The sequence below is a fragment of the Pristiophorus japonicus genome, chromosome 13, assembly GCF_044704955.1.
Source record: "Pristiophorus japonicus isolate sPriJap1 chromosome 13, sPriJap1.hap1, whole genome shotgun sequence".
In the NCBI taxonomy this organism is placed as follows: domain Eukaryota; kingdom Metazoa; phylum Chordata; class Chondrichthyes; family Pristiophoridae; genus Pristiophorus; species Pristiophorus japonicus.
The window spans coordinates 142,993,340-143,014,707 of NC_091989.1; the positions used below are offsets into that span (position 1 = coordinate 142,993,340).

A 21,368-nucleotide genomic window follows, 5' to 3' on the forward strand; every position below is an offset into this window, starting at 1 on the left:
ACTGTGCTCAACTCTTCAAAACGACTTGCTTGTTGGTTTCTCGAGTGCCAGCAGGTCCTTCATTAAAGCGTATGTTTTCGAGCCACAGCTGGTCAAGAGATGGGCTCTTCTCTTGTCTGCCTTGTCGTCGCCTAACCAGTCTTTGGTTACAAAGCTTTGTTGGAGCCTTTCTATAAAGTCCTCCCAATTGTCTCCAGCATTGTATTTTTCATCTGAGCCGTTGTTCGCCATTCTGTAATCCCGTAACTCGTCGCCACTGTTAAATCCTGTCCCCTCAGTACAGATTCACACGAGGCACATACTGAAGTCAAGGTCACTCAGGACCTGCACCTTTATTACACAGCTCTCGAATGCCACACTTGCCTGAGACCTGTCCTTATATACCGGTCTGGGACAGGTATCCAGTGTCTCCTGCAAGTGCACCCCTGGTGGTAAGGTAAGCTTGTGGTTACAGATCATCTCTAGTTACAGTCATGTATAGCATGGTAAGATACAGTTAAGTACAGTAGTGTGAGATACATGACAGTAACCACCCTGCTACACCATCACTATACCTTCTCTGGGTGATCTTGCCATTTCCCTCACCAATAATTTTCACTCACTGAGAATTAAACTAAAAAAACCTGCCCAGGCAAGCTTTACATTTCATCCCATCAATCTTGGCTCGATTCAAACAGAGAGTTAATAGCTCAATAAATTAACTTATGTGCCAACCAATAATTTATGCTTAGTGCTCCCAACTATGTAATTGGAAATCGGGCACAAGTTGCCCACAATTTCTATCCATAATGGCTGGAAAATTATAGGCAGTGCATGGCCGATTTTCTGCTATGTTTTTCTGGGGCACGAAGCTCTGCACTAGGAGAGTTAAAGATGATAATTTACTGCACATTATGAAAATGGTGTAAACATTATGCAGACTAATGCTAAAGCATAGGCTTTTTAATGCAGTTTAGCAATGGAAGCAGTTGGATTTTTAGTAGTTTTTCAATGTTTTGCACATAATTGCAAAGAGTACTAAACTTCAGGATTCCTTAATTTCACTTATTATCCTTAATTTCTACTCTAAAAAAATGAAGTAAAATATTCATTTGTATAAGTCAAATATTCAAATATATAAATAAAACATATAAATAAAATGTTCTTGAATAAAGGCTGTAGGCTGACATCAGACAATGGTGCATGGTGGACTCACAGACTTGTTGGATGCTAGCAATTCTCAGAGTACCGAATATTGCCTTAATGTGCGGCACTCATTAATAAATGAATTTAAGGCATTTCCATTTCTGCACATTTGTCTCAGTCCTCCTTTATTAATATGGGCACCATCCAGTTCTATTTTGATGGAGAGCAATTCTCCTCAAAAATAAGTGCGCCATCTGGCTTTACTTTGCAAAGTATAGCTCTGAAGAAGGGATGCCATTGAACACATATACCAATTCACATATTTCGATTGTTTAAGGTTAGTTTATAATTTGAATAGAAACCCCAGAACCCGCAGTGAAATGAGAACTCCAGGATCTCAAAAGTACTGTTTCTGTCAGCAAAGACCTCAACATTTGAAGTAAAGCTTTATTTCACTTAGATGAATTAATATTTTGTAAAATAAAGTTACTGTTTACCAAGAAATATTTACATAAAGATTATTGTAAGACTAATGGGCATATAAATTAATCTATGGTGGTAACACAAAATGGGTAATAGTCAATTGGCATTAGAAAGAAAATCGGGCAGAGCGTAAACGGGCTGACGATTCGTTATCACTCATTTTACCCTAACGCATAAGATGAATTTATACCCCTTGCATTGCTCCACAATATATCTACCCAATTCATTTCATCAACAGTCATGTTAAACCACAATGGTTAAAAAAAATTAAATCAATTATACTGATCATTTAATAAAGGCCAACTTTTAAAAAAATATTTCACGGACCTCATTTACAAAGGTCTTGTAAATCTTGCACATGCACTGGCAAAAGAAGCATACTGAAACCTATTTTCGGTGAATTTCTTGCACCAGCTAAGTAGTTGTTTTCTGCTTTATCAACTTAATCATAGGGCTCACTCCAGAATGTGTGGATAATTCAATCTCCAACCTAATCACTACAACTGGCTGAGGATGACGATGTTGGAAGAGAGGAGATTAAGGGGTGATTTGATAGAGGTGTTTAAATTTATGATGGTATGGGACTGAGTAGATAGAAACAGACTATTCCCAGTGATTCAGAGGCTAGAGCAAGGGGATATAGATAGAAGATTAAATGCAAGAGATTTTCAGCCTGTGAAATGAACTACCCGTGATTGAAGCAGAGACCATGCCAACATTTAGGAATAGGTTAGACAGGTGGTTGAAGAACAGGGAGATAAAGGGACATGGGAACAGCATGGGCACACATGATTAGAACTACTGCTCATGTTGAGGATAAAAACCATCACGGACTAGGTGGTTCGAACGGCCTGTTTCCATCTTGTAATTTCTATCTTCTGATTGGGACCATTGCTTGCATAGTGGCTGCTAACAGTTTATAATGGACAACAAGATTAATACAATACAAATCATTGCATGAAGTCCATAAACTCTTCGGACGTCCCCCACCTTAGGTTCTAATACAATTTCTCAATGTCCTGTTCCTTCAATCCCAAATCCTGATCATCTATATTTCCCACCTCAGCCCCATGTTCACTATCACCAACAATCTGTTTCTCCCTACCAGCATTGTTCCCCTCCAGTTAGGACCAGGACTTCCATCTGCCGGCCTGGCTCGGAGCCATTTTCCTGGGTTGGGGTCAGTTCTATCTACAGGGCAGGCTCCCAGTGAGATCTCCAGTCTACAGAGGGTGCTCATCACTGCAATGGAGGAAAATCCAGTGGTGCTGCATAGGGCACTCGCTGGAGCACCTCAAAGGAGTGTAGCAACTGTTAAACAGGCCACTGTATCAGCCACTGCACTTCTCCTGTCAGGTACTCCTTCCCCAAATCCGATTCATCCTTAGTTACCTCACTCCCTGTTTTCAGAAGCTCTTTTCTTCAATGAGGGGACCACCTGCTACAGCTTTTTCCACTTTCTCTTCTCCTTCCATCTCAGCATCTTTTGCTTAGCATCACTGTGAAAAACATTTGGAGGCATCTTTCTGTCCATTGGAAGTACCACTGAAATGTAATTTGCTGCTGCTGTTATTATTATTCATTCTATGTGCATTTTCTGCCCGATCTACTTATTGATTTGGTGATCCCATTGTTGGGTTTTTTGTACTCCATTAGTGTATACTCTGAAATGTCCCATGTTCCCCTTCTGCTCTGGACTGTTTCTTTAAGGACAGGAGATTATATTGGTTCAGGATCATTCTTAGCACTCCAGGGTGGGACAGAATTTATCCATGTTTGTTTCTGGTTAATGAGTTACTACTGTTGGCATGGCTGCTATTGACATGACCTGTTGATTGGGAGCTTGGAGAAAGTGCAGGGGCTCCAACTGCATTATGGTTACTGTAGATCCTGTTTTGATTCTTGAGGATCCTGCTGGGATCTGTACCTTATGGTTGACCCAGAATAAAATTAGAAGCTGTTATTATACATCAAGCTTAGCCAGTGTTTGCTTTGGCTAATTATCCTTGATGGTGAATGTCTGGTTCATATTGTAACCTGATGCCCCTGACGTGGTCCCATTTTGATTGCATTTGCAATGTGTTTCTCCTAATGAGTTAGGCATTTTTCATTGGTCCTTTCAATTGTTTGGCTTATTTGATGAGGTTTAGCTTCTATTAAGTCCAGCAACACACCATCCCTGCAACTCTTTAAAAAGTTTAGCGGTCGGTATTGCATGAAGTTCCACATTCACTTTGTCCAGTGTATTCTTCTCAAATTACATTTTGGTTGCTAGAATCTCCATGTCCTTGTTCTTACATCAGCTTCAGTGAGATGAAGTTAATGAGATATTGCTACCATATGGCCTACTCCTGCTCCTAATTCATATGTTCAGAGTCACTCTGAAGTCTGTTGTATCATTTCTTGTACCTTTTCAGCTTCCATCCATCGAGTTTTAAATCATCACATTTTTTTGTAAATACCAATTTTGTGATGTCTCACCAATTGCTCACCAATTTGCAATATGATTGAAACAGCATTAACAAGCCTTTGAAAATTTGGCACAACTAGCCTTAAGTTTCCTATATGTCCAAGCAGAATCATTCGTTGCTCTCGAACCTAGCTTAATTCCAATTCATTGACTACTGACAAATCAATGGCAAGAGAACACAGCCTACCAAAAATGAAAACAAATCACAGAATCCTGGTTCTGAAGTCAGCTAGATATAATATTGGTGACTATTTAGACAGTAGAGTTCATCTTATAAATTCTCTGGTGTCATTGTAGCATCATCCAAATTACATCCCTCACAGATCCTTGAATTTGTATAGACATTGTATTTATGTTCCAGTCTACTCAACTTAATTTAGATTTCTAGAAAAGGCATCTTAAATTGGTTTCAGTCAGAGTATCGCACCTCAGCATTAAGCTGGTTTATAAAAAAGCTATTTATTGCCGACAGTACCTGCTGCTTCAAGACAGCATTTCCCATTACTAATGATATCAGCTGGACTGCATCAGTCCAGTCCAAATGCCGAATAATATTGTGCACATCATTAGACAACATCAGCTGTTGATTTGGCGGCAGTTCCATGATAATCTGAGGTAATGGTTTAAACTGTCCACTCATCATCCAGGCACCCAGCAACCCTCCAAATGCACCACCTAGGGAGAATAAGAATAAAAAAGACATTTGAAGACTGTTTACTTTTTACTTTTAAAATGCATTTTTCCCTTTTTCCTGAGGATGCTGCATCATAGTCGGCTCTGTTCATCCGAGTTCCAACAGCCCTCGGGTCCCTTGACCAAAGAGCTATTATTTACATGGGAGCCGGGATAGCGAGTGTCAGCAGGCGATTTAACCATGAAGGACATCACAGCCAGGCCTGATTGCATCCACACATGAGCACTTACCAACATCATTTACAGAATCATACAGCACAGAAGGAGGCCATTCAGCCCATCGGGCCTGCACTAGCCTCTTTGAAAGTGCCATCCAATCAGTCCCACTCCCCTGCACGTTTCCTATTGCCCTGCAATAGCAATTTTTCTTCTCCCCAACTTCGGAATGCAGAGACCAATTGAAGTGTCCTACACTACCCAACTCAAATCAACTAACTCAGTAATGACTAGGGATCTTCCTGGTCCATATGGCTCAAAATCTCCTTGAACATTTTACTTACTGAACCACTAGGGGAGTTATTCACTATCGACATTATATTTGTTTCATAATGATCGGAAGCAACATGCATTTAAATACTGCAGCAAACTTATAAAAGGACAATGCCACAAATAACTGCATAATATACTCTTTGCAGCGACATCACATTTTCACCCACATTAAGCCAATTCTAACATGTTCATCCCATTTTTTCCATAAGTAGGAGAAGCAGACATTGGGCTCAAATTTCCCCATGAGTTGCACCGTTTTTTTTGGTGTAACTTGATTTTTCTGGTGTATCTTTTTAGTTGCAAATATGGCCATTTAATTTGCGCCAATGTAAGTGAGTTAGTTAGGTTTTTTGTTTGGTCAGTTTTTTTTTCCCAAAAGGGGGCGTTCCCAGCCACTTACACCATTTATGCCAATTTGGCCAGAAAAAAGTTGTACTAAACTAACTTAGGGCAGCATGTGTGTCCACTTTTGTCCGCACAGAAAGACCTTACTTACAGTTAAGGAATTGGCACAAGTAACTACATTTAAAGCACCACCAAGCACCAAACAAAGCACAAAAAGTATCAATTAATTAACAAATAAAATAGAAGGAACCCTGCACCTAAAGCACCAAGACCAAAGTAATAAGCAATCAGTAAATAAAAAATAAAAAAATAGAAGGAACCCTGCACCAAAACAACATTTCAAGCACCACCAATCACCAAACAAAGCACAAGCAGTAATAACCATTCAATAAAAACTAAAGAACTGAAGTAAATAATTAAATTAACAAATAAAGAGCTGAAGTAAATCCTACCTTCAACTAAACTCAGCACGGCTAGTTTATATGCTGGAGTCCCTTCGGCCTGGGATGGGGAGGGAGAACGTGGCTGCCGCCCCACCGACTTTCAACGCCTTTTGGATGGGAATTTTTTCCCTTTTTGCCCATTTTCCCCACTGACATCTTCAAAGAGCTTCACACATAAATTATTTGTAATACAACCTAACTGCATGTTGCTGGTTATTTATTGATACACAGGATGGGATGTAGGTTAAGCACATAGCTGTCACTGTATATGTGCTTCTTTAACATGACAAGACCGCCACCCAGCCAAACGAATGCAAAGCCAGCCCAGCATGGCAAGCGACATCGCTACACGACAAGCTATCCTCGGTCCAAACCACTCGACTGCAGCCAAAGACGACCAACCTCCCCGCCCCGTCTCGCTCGCCCCGATTAAAACTCAGTCGCACCAACCTGTTTCTTGCAGCCCTCAGCGACCAGCCTGTGCAGCAGGCCATTCGGCCTGGGATAGGGGCTCGACGCATTCTGCAGGCATCATCATCACAATCATGGGACGGGAGCTACTGCGCATGCGCGACTGCTCTACTGCGCACGCACGCAGCTGCCGGCACTGTTTTCAGCACAAAGCTGTAGCTCCGCCCCCCACCCCACGCCACAAGGAGTGGCGCGCCAGGACCCGGGACACACAACAGAGCGGCCAGAATCATGAGTAAGTTTTTCGGCGCCGTTTCCAGCACACAAAGTCAGCGCATCTCGGGAGAGTGCGCCGAAAAAAGGGGCTGGGAAAATTTGGGCCCAACGTCTCTCAGGCGTACCACATATTAGCGATTGTGAGTTTACCGTGCTCGAGAGCTCCTGGATACAAAATACAAATACAAAAGCAAAATACTGCAGATGCTGAAAATCTGAAATAAAAACAGAAAATGCTGGAACTACTCAGCAGGTCAGGCAGCATCTGTGAAGAGAGAAACAGAGTTAACGTTTCAGGTCGATGACCTTTCGTCAGAACTGGAAAAAGTTAGAGATGTAACAGGCTTTAAGCAACTACAGAGACAGGGAAAAGGGGGGGTGGTGTGTGGGGAGGAAAGAACAAAAGGGAAGGGGGAGTGTTTGCTAGTGCTGTTGGGGAGGAGTTAAACTAAAACGGCAGGGGGATGGGAGCCTATGCAGGGAGACAGAGGGAAGTAGAAGAGAAGCAAAAGATAGAAAGAAGAAAAGTAAAAACGGAGGGCAAAAAGCAAAAAGGGCCACATTACAGCAAAATTCGAAAGGGGCAAAGTGTGTTAGAAAGACAAGCCTGAAGGCTCTGTGCCTCAATGCGAGGAGTATTCGGAATAAGGTGGACGAATTAACTGCGCAGATAGTATGATGTAATTGGCATCACTGAGACATGGCTCCAGGGTGACCAAGGCTGGGAACTCAACACCCAGGGGTGTTCAGCATTTAGGAAGGATAGACAGAAAGGAAAAGGAGGTGGGGTGGCATTGCTGATTAAAGAGGAAATTAATGCAATAATAAGAAAAGGACATTAGCTTGGATGATGTGGAATTGGTATGGGTGGAGCTGCGGAATACCAAGGGGCAGAAAACGCTAGTGGGAGTTGTGTACAGACCACCAAACAGCAGTAGTAAGGTTGGGGACAGCATCAAACAAGAAATAAGGGATGCATGCAATAAAGGTACAGCAGTTATCATGGGTGACTTTAATCTACATATTGATTGGGCTAACCAAACTGGTAGCAATGCGGTGGAGGAGGATTTCCTGGAGTGTATTAGGGATAGTTTTCTAGACTAATATGTCGAGGAACCAACCAGGGAGCTGGCCATCCTAGACTGGGTGATGTATAATGAGAAAGGACTAATTAGCAATCTTGTTGTACGAGACCTCTTGGGGAAGAGTGACCATAACATGGTAGAATTCTTTATTAGGATGGAGAGTGACACAGTTAATTCAGAAACTAGGGTCCTGAACTTAAGGAAAGGTAATTTTGATGGTTTGAGGCGTGAATTGGCTAGAGTAAACAGGCAAATGATACTTAAAGGGTTGACGGTGGATAGGCAATGGCAAACATTTAAAGATCACATGGATGAACTTCAGCAATTGTACATCCCTGTCTGGAGTAAAAATAAAACGGGGAAGGTGGCTCAATCATGGCTAACAAGGGAAATTAAGGATAGTGTTAAATCCAAGGAAGGGGCATATAAACTGGTCAGAAAAAGCAGCAAACCTGAGGACTGGGAGAAATTTAGAATTCAGCAGAGGAGGACAAAGGGTTTATTTAAGAGGGGGAAAATAGAGTACAAGAAGAAGCTTGCCGGGAACATAAAAACTGACTGTAACAGCTTCTATAGAGATATGTGAAGAGAAAAAGATTAGGTGAAGACAAACATAGGTCCCTTGTAGTCGGATTCAGATGAATTTATAATGGGGAACAAAGAAATGGCAGACAAAGTGAACAAATACTTTGGTTCTGTCCTCACGAAGGAAGACACAAATAACCTTCCGAAAGTACTAGGGGACCGAGGGTCTAGTGGGAAGGAGGAACTGAAGGATATCCTTATGAGGCGGGAAATTGTGTTGGGGAAATTGATGGGATTGAAGGCCGATAATTCCCCGGGGCCTGATAGTCTGCATCCCAGAGTACTTAAGGAAGTGGCCCTAGAAATAGTGGATGCATTGGTGATTATTTTCCAACAGTCTATCGACTCGGGATCAGTTCCTATGGATTGGAGGGTAACTAATGTAACACCACTTTTTAAAAAAGGAGGGAGAGAGAAAATGGGTAATTATAGACCAGTTAGTCTGACATCAGTAGTGGGGAAAATGTTGGAATCAATTATTAAGGATGAAATAGCAGCGCATTTGGAAAGCAGTGACAGGATTGGTCCAAGTCAGCATGGATTTATGAAAGGGAAATCATGCTTGACAAATCTTCTGGAATTTTTTGAGGATGTAACTAGTAGAGTGGACAAGGGAGAACCAGTGGATGTGGTGTATTTGGACTTTCAAAAGGCTTTTGACAAGGTCCCACACAAGAGATTGGTGTGCAAAATCAAAGCACGTGATATTGGGGGTAATATACTGACGTGGATAGAGAACTGGTTGGCAGACAGGAAGCAGAGAACCGGGATAAACGGGACCTTTTCGGAATGGCAGGCAGTGACTAGTGGAGTGCCGCAGGGCTCAGTGCTGGGACACCAGCTCTTTACAATATACATCAATGATTTGGATGAAGGAATTGAGTGTAATATCTCCAAGTTTGCAAATGACACTAAACTGGGTGGCGGTGTGAGCTGTGAGGGGGACGCTAAGAGGCTGTAGGGTGACTTAGACAGGTTTGGTGAGTGGGCAAATGCATGGCAGATGCAGTATAATGTGGATAAATGTGAGGTTATCCACTTTGGGGGCAAAAACGCGAAGACAGAATATCTGAATGGTGGCAGATTAGGAAAAGGGGAGGTGCAACGAGACCTGGATGTCATGGTTCATCAGTCATTCAAAGTTGGCATACAGGTGCAGCAGGTGGCAAAGGCGGCAAATCGTGTGTTGGCCTTCATAGCTAGGGGATTTTAGTATAGGAGCAGGGAGGTCTTACTGCAGTTGTACAGGGCCTCAGTGAGGCCTCACCTGGAATAGTGTGTTCAATTTTGGTCTCCTAATCTGAGGAAGGACATTCTTGCTATTGAGGGAGTGTAGCGAAGGTTCACCAGACTGATTCCCGGGATGGCCGGACTGACATGAGGAGAGATTGGATCAACTGGGCCTTTATACATTGGAGTTTAGAAGCATGAGAGGGAATCTCATAGAAACATACAAGATTCTGATGGGACGGGACAGGTTAGATGCGGGTAGATTATTCCCGATGTTGGGGAAGTTCTGAACCAGGGGACACAATCTTAGGATAAGAGGTAGGCCATTTAGGACCGAGATGAGGAGGAACTTCTTCACTCAGAGAGTTGTTAACCTGTGGAATTCCCTGCCGCAGAGAGTTGTTGATGCCAGTTCATTGGATATATTCAAGCGGGAGTTAGATATGACCCTTACGGCTAAAGGGATCAAGGGGTATGGAGAGAAAGCGGGAAAGGGCTACTGAGGTGAATGATCAGCCATGATCTTATCGAATGGTGGTGCAGGTTCGAAGGGCCGAATGGCCTACTCCTGCACCTATTTTCTATGTTTCTATAGGGTGGAAGGAATGAGAGATTAAATGACAAAAGAGATGATGGTACAAGGCAAAAAAGAGATGGTAATGGAACAAGTAATGAAACAAAAGAAGGGTCTAGAAGAGCTGCCGTGAAAAGATTGGGGCAGGTGTTGTAATCTGAAACTGTTCAACTCAATGTCGAGTCCGGAAGGCTGTAAAGTGCCTGATTAAAGATGAAGTGATGTTCCTCGAGCTTACATTGAGCTTCATTGGAACAGCGAGAACAGAGAGGTGAAAGTGGGAGTAGAGTGGAGAATTAAAGTGACAGGCAACTGGAAGCTCTGCGTCACACTTGCGGACTGAACAGAGATGTTCTGCAAAGCGGTCACCCAATCTGCATTTGGTCTCCCCAACGTAGAGGAGATTGCATCATGCAGAAAATACAGTATACTAAATTGAAAGAAATACAAGTTTCTTCCCACAAAACTTGGTATCATTTGCAGTTTCTATTTGTAATATACTTGTCCAGGTTTCGGTCATTAACAAATACTGGCCCTGAAATTGCAGTCGGAGGTGTACCTCCAGAATATGCCTCCGACTCGCTAAATACTTCCAACTTACCTCCATGCTGCGGAGATTTCAGATCTCGGGCCTGCAGGCGTCCGCCTGCGTAAAGGCCAACGGATCCCAGGGACGCAGGTGGTTCAGAAGCAACCCTGGGATCATGTGGGCCTGGTCCGTCAATCACAAATGAGGATTCCATTGCAGTCATTTCCGAATGGAATTCTCTAATGACATGCAATGGAATCCCCAAATAATTAAACAATTTAGACAGACAATCAAAATAATTACAAATGTTCTGATATTTAAATTTAACCAAAAGTCTTTTCTTACATCAAATACAATAAAAATGTAATTTTTTGAAAAATAATTTTAAACATTTTAATCTGGGCCAATATTTACATAAACTAATTTTAAGTGTTTGTGCACCATTTGTAATTTTTAAATTTTTAATTTAAGATTTATAATAGCCCTTACGCTGATGAAAACAGGCCCGATGCCTGCTTTTACCGGACACAAGAGTTTTGTGAGCAATTGCTGGTCAGTTGTTGGGCAAACAGCCCAACTCTGTGCCAGCAAAAGTGACTTTCCAGTCGTTTGGTATGATCTGTCAAGGCATACCTTGACAGATAGCAAGTTCCGGGTTTTTGTGCATGGTGGGGCCTTTCAGAAGGATTAGGGCAGCGTACGCCATCAATGATACTGCAATTTCTGCCCCATTATGAATACCAGAGTCTCACCACTGATCCCTAAAGCATGTGTTTCGCAAAAGCTTCATTCATTTGTTCACAAACATTTTTTGCCAAAGATAATAGTCGGCAATTTACTGTCAGCGACGTTATCATACAAATGCTCAACGTGCGGATATCAAATTCCTCTCCACACTATTTAAAGGAAGGCTCTAACCCATTCGTTCCATGAATTAATGTTTCTGTTAAGAATAATTTAATACAAGCATGTTTCACAATTCATTGTCATTTTCAAACTATTTTCTCTTTAAGGTCAATAGCAAACACTCACCAACTGCTATTCCTGGAGGACCACCGACCAAGCCTCCTGCAAATGCTATTGCACCAGCCACAAGTGCCCCCTTTGCAGAACATCTTACTGCAACTTGCATCTTCTCCACCTCTGAAATATGGCACACTAACCGCATCACGTCATCAATGTGCACAGGCATCTTGGTGAACTAAAGGATTCAAAAAGCACACGTCACTGTTTGTCAACTATAACCATTTGTCTTTATAAACAGACTCTCATTGGAGAGGCAATCATTCATAAATATTTACTATTCTAACTTCCAATTTAATTGCTATTGCTGTTTTTAAGCACGATGCGAAAAGTACCATTTTGCAGGCTTTTCAGTAGAAATAGGCCTTTCAGATTCAAAGCTATTATCAGCAGTTTGTGTAACTGTCCTCGTACACCAATGTCAGAAGACATTTTATCTACTGTGATTATCTTATGTTATGGGATCATAGCATGGGAACCGTGGGTTCACTGTTTCTGCCTATTTTGAAATGTGCAGGAGTTACTAGGAGGCTGCTTGGCTTGGGGAAGCATTGAAATCTACTGATATACTGGCACAAAACCAGGCTCAAGTTCCGGTGATATAATGAGGGATGTAATGAATATAAGGCAGGCATAATGTATAGAATATTAGAACGTTCTCAGGAGCAAGACTGGACACACTCACGTATTACCACAAGCCCATTCGAGTTCGATCGCCTTGAAACCTTGTAGATATTGACATGCTGTATATCTCTTATTTTACTATGCTATAAAATAACTTTTGTATTTTAACTATTTACTTCTTGTATTAGCTTCTTTTATAACTCTAATAAACATATATACTTTGTACACTGCCCCTTCTAAATTACTCACATTCTGAAAATATTTATGAACTTTTATTGCCATTTTCAATTTCTCTTACAGGTATATTTTCCTAAACGTGGCCACTAAGGTTAGGGCTGCTACCAATCATTTTAAATCATAAAACCTATGAGCCTCTATGGGCCTAAAAGTCAATGTCAAATTCTGGTTTCAGCATAGGCATCGAGAATTTGGAATGCCACTTACACTCATTCTAAAACTCACGTTAAACTTTGGGGAATCCAGCTGATGCACAATCCAGAAAACCACATCTTTGGACTGGGAATATCAGACATGAGACAGGAACACCTTCCCAATTATAATGCTCGAGGCAACCCGCAGAAAGAAGGCCCTGTGATGGTGACCTCCTTTCACTATAGGAAATGGCAAACCCAGCTAACCCCTACTGGACCCTGAACAACTGATTCATCGATGGGGAGGGGAAAAAAGAGAAGTTGCCTAGCAGTTCACCAAGAGCTACTCTTTTCAGGTGTACCAGAACCAAAGGAGATCACACCCCTTTACCATTTGCTGTTCTGAGCAGGAATGGGATATTAGAACTTTCATACCATACTATGTCTCAACTCAATATCAGTAGGTCAGTCCAAAGGAAACAACATTTGAAAACTTGAAACAATATATTATTAAGGATGGTACTGTGGGTTAACATTGTCCTTTAGCAGTTTCCAGCTGCAATGTTAATATCAGAACTGGTTCAGAGTCTCAATAATTGTGCTCATCAGTAATGCTACTGTTCTTTTCAGTCCTGGCTTGTTCTCTTAATTTCAACAATGCTCCCAATAAATATTGATTTTCCCTGAATTTATTGTTTTTTGGGGGGGGGGGGTCATTTTTACCCTGATTTTCTCCTGTTTTGACCCAAGAAAAGAACCTGGAAAAAAAAAGGTTTTTAAATCAGCAATAAATACACATTAAATGATAGGATAGAGAAGTGTAGAGGAACAAAGGGATCTTGGAGTGCATTACCACAGATCCCTGAAGGTAGATAAGGTGGTTAAGAAGGCATACAAAATACTTGCCTTTATTAGCTGAGGCATAGAATACAAGAGCAGGGAGATTATACTTGAACTGTATAAAACACTAGTTCGGCCAAAGCTAGAGTACTGCGTGCAGTTCTGGTCACCACATCACAGGAAAGATGTGATTGCACCAGAGAGGGTACAGAGGAGATTTACAAAGATGTTGCCTGGACTGGAGAATTTTAGCTATGATGAAAGATTGGATAGGCTGGGATTGTTTTCTTTGGAACAGAGGAGGCTGAGGGGAGACTTGATTGAGGTGTATAAAATTATGAGGGGCCCAGATAGAGTGGATAGGAAGGACCTATTTCCCTTAGCTGGGGGTCAACAACCAGGGGGCATAGATTTAAAGTAATTGGTAGGAACTTTAGAGGGGATCTGAGGGGAAATGTCTTCACCCAGAGGGCGGTAAGGGTCTGGAACCCTCACCATATTTTAAAAGATACTTGGATGTGCACTTGAAGTGCCGTAACCTACAGGGCTACAGACCAAGAGCTGGAAAGTGGGATTAGGCTGGATAGCTCCTCGTCGGCCAGAACAGACATGATGGGCCAAATGGCTTCCTTTCATGCTCTAAATTTCTGGTTCTATGAATAAAAATACGATTTAATGATTAAGGACCCATCTGTTGAGATATGGATCGCTGACATGCAGTGACTTTATTTTTGACTTTTTAGAATAAATAACTAGACTTGGTTACTCTTGCATGCTGACGAAAGGAATTGTGGGGACAATACTTTAAGAACTACATCTGTTTGCAAAGAAAACTCAAATGCAAACTGGAGCCAGTGGCGTTTTACCCAGGCCTGTAACCCATGGTAAAAGTGGAGCGTCACAGTGAATCCCTGCCGTTCAGTTCAATTTGCAAATGGAAATGCTTTGTTTGCTGTTTGCAAGGGAGGCGAGTCACGTGCCACATGTAAGTGACACTGTGACATTTCAGAAAGAAATGTTGCTCTTTTCAATGCGATAATTGCCTCGTGACTTTTGGCAAAACAAAATGATTTTCATGCACAACAGAAAGCTCTGAGTGTTCATTCCAACCCCTGGTTATTAGACTGACCCTGACTCAAACCTTCCTGCAATCCCAAATTCTGATCCCCTGCCCTTACCCTCAATACCACCCACCGCCATGAGATTCACTGCATCTGCCCGGCTCGCATTCTGCGCTTTCTTTTGTTAGTGTTCCCAATGTAATGTGTAGCGGTCTGAATCCTGCTCTCCCGTCTACCTGGGACACGCAACAAGCCCTCATCCCGGAAGCAGCCCACACTACAAATACACTCAAACACCGGACGATCGCGACCGTTCGCCCACCAATAATCTCCGTGCACAGGGTACCTGCTTCAGGATCCTTGTTGTCTCCTCCCTTAATCGGGGCAAGCGGCCCTCCCCACGCCTTCTCCGCTATTGCGAAACGGGGTTGGTCGGCAGCAGTGACTATCGCGTGGTTTCTGCGGCGCCTCCCCTGTGACTGTGAGAGCGACAAAGATCATGTGAATCAGCCAGCTATCTGCTGCAAACTCACAAACAACAACAAGAAACTGCATTTATGTAGCGCATTTTAACCTAATTTGACACTGTGCTACGTAAGGAGATATTAGGATAGATAGCCAAATTCTAATCTTCAACTTTGGGGTGGTGATTGAGGTAGGAAAGTTGTTTGGAACTACAGAGGAGCCACAAATTCGTTGAATATGTTCCTTTTCAGTAGTGTCACAGCCACGGGATGTTTAAGCATCCTGTCTAACCAACAAGGTTATTTTAGTGAGCCAGGCATAAAGACTTAATAGCCCAATTGTCTGGTCACCATATTCGGAGGAACGATACATAAATGTCAGCTTGGTTCAAGCACTGCTGGCTCAGCGTCAGATTATGGGTTCAGAAATTGTCAACACCCCACAATTGCTCTGGGGTCTGCAGGAATTAAAGATTCATCTCCCAGACACTGCAGCGAGCAACCTAGGAGATAGATCATAGGGACATTAAAATAGTGGGTTTTGTTTCCATTTTCTTTTAACACTTTCATTTCTTAAATATAAAAATATTGGGGCTGGGGAGAAGAGACTGTTGGACTGGATAGGGTAATTGGAGGCGGAAGATCCTGTGATGTAACCTCCAGGAATATGGTCAACCAGAGTCGGCAGTCTTAGCTCAAGACCTACAGGGGGAATCAATGCATAAACCTGTGACAAATCAGTGTAATGCTAAGGAAGTGCAGTGTTGCTGTAAGCATTGTCCTTTGGGTGAAATGTTAGCTTAAAGCCCTGTGTATCTGACATTTAGATGCTTAAAGATCCTGCGGCATTAATTCAAAGAATAGGAGGTTCCTGTATAACCATGCCACTATTCCCATCTTAAATCAGCATCCCAAAATAACTGATCATTCATCCAACTGCTGTTTGTGGGATCTTGTGGTGTGCAAGTTAGTTGTGACATCACTTCAATTCATAGTAATTCATTGTTTTGTGAAGTTCTGAGATATATTACAAATTGCCCTCAATTACCCTTTATTCGACATCTACAAGTTTCCAATACTCTCTTCTACTTCTTTTAAGAAATTAAAATGTCCGTCTTGAACTCGGCTTAACTTGACAAGTGCTTGATCAGAAGGAAAAATGTAGGGAGGTTAGAAATTATCTCTTTCTTTGTGGCTCACCGACCTTTCTCATCATGAGCCTTCGATTTATTCCAGCACAGACAATATATTGGTGGCTTTCTTTGACGTTGCTGTAACTTTAGTGGAACCACTAAAATGACTCATTCACCACCACCCAATTTTTCAGCTTGAACCGGGTGGTAAAGAGACAATTTTTTAAGAAACTACTCTCTTGTTGCCTATGCAGTTTTTGAGCAGACATCAATTTAGGCAGTCAGCAATCCTGCCCTAAACAAGCAGTTGTATCATTAATATATTTAAATTGGGGCCCTATGACATAATTAGTAGACCATTTCTGATCTTCCACTGGGCAGAGCGCATTCTGCTTTGCTCTGCCCAATGGAATTGAACATAATGTAGCCTAACCAGTGAGCTTTAAGGAAAACGGCTGGTGGCTTCTCTAATAACCATAGCTCCTCCCCCATTAAAATCAGTGGCGAGATCAAATTTTTAAAAATTCATTCACGGGATGTGGACGTTGCAGGCAAGGCCAGCATTTATTGCACATCCCTAATTGCCCTCGAATAGGTGGTTGCCTTCTTGAATCCAACTGAGTGGCTTGCTACACTATTTCAGAGTCAACCACATTGCTGTGGGTCTGGAATCACATATAGGCCAGACTGGGTATGGACAGCAGATTTCCTTACCTAAAGGACATTAATGAACTAGATTGGTTTTTACAACAATCCAGTAGTGTCATGATAAACATTCCAGATTTATTTAATTGAATTTCTATTCCCCAGCTGGGATTTGAACTCATGTTTCTGGATTACTAATCTAGTAACATAACCACTATGTCACCATACTTCTGAGTTTATTGAATTAAAGCCACTAAGATTGTCACTGCCACTTCGATGCAGAGTGATGCTGGTGGGTGAGTCTACAGCATTTTGCTGTCCCCCTCACCGGGATCGGCCATAGAGATAACCAGTTTGAGAACCACTGGCATAAAATACACACTTTCAGACTAGAAAGTAAACTAGTTTAACGAATATTGCTTACTAGCTGCTATTCTAAGAGGGCCACCAATCAAACCACCAATAACCTCTGTTACACTAGCCACAGTTGCTGCTTAGAAACTGTTTTTACTGCAATCTGAATCTTCTCCAACTGCAAAAGATGGCAACTAAATTCATCATGTCACAAGAACATAAGAAATAGGAGGCCATTCGGCCCCTCAAGCTAGATCCGCCATTAAATAAGATCATGGCTGATCTTCTACCTCAACTCCACTATCCTCATAGCACTTGATTCCCTTAATATCCCAAAATGTATCGATCCCTGTCTTGATCAATGCTCATAAGCATCTAGGTGATCTAAAGGTTTCTGGAATAAGACATTATTGCCATCAATTGTAACAATTTTTATATATTTAACTTTGTAGGTCATATCCCATCATTCCCTCACCAAAATGGCAACCTGATACAAACCTCTCTCATTCCAAAGGGACCTTGGAGTGCTTGTCCACAGATCGCTGAAAGTAGCAGGCCAGGTGGATAAGGTGGTTAAGAAGGCATACAGAATGCTTACCTATATTGGCCGAGGCTTGGAATATAAGAGCAGGGAGGTTATGCTTAAATTGTATAATACTTTGGTTAGGCCACAGCTGGAGTGCTGCATGCAGTTCTGGTTGCCATATTATAGAAAGGACGTGATTGCACTAGATAGTGTGCAGAGGAGATTTCCTAGGATGCTGCCTGGAATGGAGAATCTTAGTTATGAAGACAAATTGGATAGGCTGTGTCTGTTCTCATTGGAACAGAGGAGGTTGAGAGGAGACCTCATTGAGGTGTACAAAATATTGAGGGACCTGGACATAGTGGATAGTAAGGGCCTATTTCCATTGGTGGAGGGGTCTATTACAAGGGGGCATAGTTTTAAGGTGGATGGTGGAAGGTTTAGAGGGGATTTGAGGGGGGGCTTCTTTACGCAGAGGGTTGTGGGGATCTGGAACTCGCTACCTGGAAAAGTGGTGGATGCAGAAACCCTGACCACTTTTAAGAGATGGTTGGATGGGGACTTTAATATCTATAGTGTATTTATATGAGGTGTTTTTTTATGTTTTATGTAGTGTTTGGATGTTTGGGTGTGTTTCTCATTCATAGTAATAGGAGTTTCTGACTTACGAAACTCCTATTACTATGAATGAGAAAATACTTTACCGTGATTGGGTGTCCAGGCCCACATGACTCCTACGGACATCCCAACGTGAACGCACTCTGTTGTGCAAGAAGAGGAGGCCTCGCGTCCAGGATCTCTGGCAGGCATTCGTCCAAAAGGTAGGTGCGTATCTTCTCTCCTATTTTTAGTCGAACGCTCGTGGGAAGAAGAAACAGGGATTTCTGGGCCAATGTTAGAACAGCAAGCTAGTAAGGTCAGAGGTTCAGGATCGATATTCAACAGTGTGCTTCTCTGTGGTAATGAGGCAGCGAATATAAGTGGCAACCAGGCTGGGTCTGGGTGAAGGTGGTAATATTTCTGAAACTTTCACCATAACTTAGCATTAGGCAGTGATATATCTGGCCAGAAGTTGTTCAGCATATTTTCTGCATGATGCCACGAATGGTCTAGGCCTTGAAGATTACATCTAATTTAGTACTGATGGCAGGTTGTTCAATCATCAGTTGTTGCAGGTTCATTGTCTTCATTGTCATAGAAGACGTTATTCATGAGCTGCTTTCCATAACAACTGTGCACACTGGGGAAATTTTCCAGGTCATTCTGCGTCAATTTGTAATTGTTGTATCTTGCTTTGGCCTCACAATCAACCTGAAAAAAACAAAAGTCCCTTTTTCAACCATCACTACGTAAGGACAATTGCGATCCAAATAGCTCCATCAGCCTAACAAAATTCAAAAGCATCAAACACTTCACCTGCATTGGTACTGTGCTCTCGTGCAATGCTACAGTCAATTTGTGAATAACAATTGCATCAGGAAGGCCAGTACAGTGTATTCTCTGCGTGCCTCACTCACTCCAACCTACCTCCCTCTGAACTTGCAGCACTCCGCTTGCTCAGATGCAACCCCAACCTTGTCATTAAACCTGCTGACAAGGGGGGGGGTGCTGTTGTTGTTTGGCATACCGACCTCTACCTTGCAGAGGCTGATCGCCAACTCCCTGACACCTCCTCCTACCTCCCTCTGGATCATGACCCCATTGCTGAACATCAAGCCATCATTTCCCAGTCACTGACCTCATCTCCTCTGGAGATCTTCCCTCCACAGCCACCAACCTCCTAGTTCCCCAACCCCGCACAGCCCATTTCTACCTCCTTCCCAAGATCCACAAACAGGTCCCGGTAGACCCACCGTTTTAGCCTGTTCTTGCCCCACAGAACTTATTTTTTCCTATCTCGACTCTATTTTTTCTCCCCTTGTCCACTCTCTTCCCACCTACATCTGCGACTCCTCCGACGCCCTCCGTCACTTTAACAGTTTCCAGTTTCCCGGCCCCAACCATCTCCTTTTCACCACGGATGTCCAATCCCTCTACACTTCCATCCCCCACCAGGATGGCCTGAGGGTGCTCCACTTCTTCTTCGAGCAGAGGCCCAAACAGTCCCCATCCACCACCACCCTCCTCCGCCTGGCTGAAGTTGTTCTCACATTGAACAACTTCTCCTTTAACTTCACTCACTTTCTCCAAATTAAAGGTGTTGCTATGGGGCCGTGCATGGGTTCTAGCTATTCCTGCCTTTTCGTGGGATATGTGGAACATTCTTTGTTCCAGTCCTACTTGGGTCCCCTCTCTCACCTCTTTTTCTGGTACATTGATGATTGTATTGGTGCCATTTCCTGCTCTTGCCCTGAACTAGAAATTTATTTTCACTTTGCATTCAATTTCCACCCCTCCCTCACCTTCACATGGTTCATCTCCGACTCTTCCCTTCCCTTCCTCGACTTCTCCGTCTCCATCTCTGGGGATGGGCTTTCAACCAGTATCCACTATAAGCTCACTGACTCCTACAGATACCTGGACTATACTTCCTCCCACCCCGCATCTTGTAAGGACTTCATTCCATTTTTCCATTTCTGTCACATCTACTCTGACGACGCCACCTTTCACACTATGCCTCTGACATGTCTTCCTTTTTCCTCAACCGAGGATTTCCCTCCGCCATGGTTAACATGTACCTCGACCATGTCCATTCTATTGCCCACACCTCTGCTCTCACACCTTCCCCTCCCTCTCAGAACCACGACTGGGTTCCCCTTGTCCTCACCTTTCACCTCACCAGTATCCATGTTCAACGGTTCATCCTCCGCCATTTCCGCCACCTCCAGCGTGATCCCAACACCAACCACATCTTCCTCTCCCCTCCCAGCATTCCGAAGGGACTGCTCCCTCAGTGACACCCTGGTCCATTCCGCAGTCACCCCCTAGCACCCCCCTCCCCTTCCCACAGCACCTTTCCATGCAAGCGCAGGAGATGCAACACCTGCCCTTTTACCTCCTCCAATCCCACTGTCCAGGCCCCAAACACTCCTTCCAGGTGAAACAGCGATTTACTTGTACTTCTTTCAATTTAGTATACTGTATTCGCTGCTCATGATGTGGTCTCCTCTACATTGGGGAGACCAAGCGTAAATTGGGTGACTGCTTTGTGGAACACCTCCGTTCAGTCTGTAAGTGTGACCCTGAGCTTCCAGTCACCTGCCACTTTAATTCTCCATTCCACTCCCACTCTGACATCTCTGTCCTCGGACTCCTCCAAGGTTCCAATGAAGCTCAACGCAAACTCGAGGAACAGCACCTCATCTTTCGATTAGGCACTTTACAGCCTTCTGGATTCAACATCGAGTTCAACAATTTCAGAGCATAACCTCTCCCATCTTTGGCTCCCTTTGTCCCCACCCCTTGATCTTATGTTTTCTTTTCTCTTTGTCTCCAATGGCAGTTGGTCATTATTCCATCATTCACACCCTATCTTGACTAACCTACTTCTAACTCTGGCCATTACCATTTTATTTCGGCCCATCATCCCTTTTGTCTCTCTAATCTCTCCTGCCTTCCACCCTATCACAGACCTTCCCTTTTGTTCCTT

General features: G+C 42.9%; 2 protein-coding genes across 2 annotated transcripts in view; both read right to left on the reverse strand.

Annotated features, from left to right (window-relative positions):
• Window positions 1-4,570, reverse strand: part of LOC139278862 (protein C19orf12 homolog) — a 73,155-nt gene extending 68,585 nt beyond the window's left edge. Inside the window, exon 1 of the mRNA XM_070898067.1 lies at window positions 4,554-4,570. The gene's annotated coding sequence lies outside the window, so the exon portion shown is untranslated. The remainder of the gene's footprint in view (window positions 1-4,553) is intronic.
• Window positions 1,553-15,085, reverse strand: LOC139278861 (protein C19orf12 homolog). The gene is made up of 3 exons (XM_070898064.1): window positions 15,004-15,085; window positions 11,771-11,939; window positions 1,553-4,753 (listed from the first exon to the last, which is right to left on the reverse strand). Exons 2-3 carry the CDS (start codon window positions 11,928-11,930, stop codon window positions 4,488-4,490), a joined length of 426 nt encoding a protein of 141 aa, XP_070754165.1. The 5' UTR covers window positions 11,931-11,939; window positions 15,004-15,085; the 3' UTR covers window positions 1,553-4,487.
• Window positions 15,086-21,368: the final 6,283 nt, after the last annotated feature.

Coding starts and splice junctions, on each gene's coding strand:
- LOC139278861 (XM_070898064.1), bottom strand. CDS start 11,930: ATGCCTGTGCACATTGATGACGTGATGCGGTTAGTGTGCCATATTTCA. Junction 4,754..11,770: donor TCCTCCAGGAATAGCAGTTG/GTGAGTGTTTGC, acceptor TATTCTCCCTAG/GTGGTGCATTTGGAGGGTTG.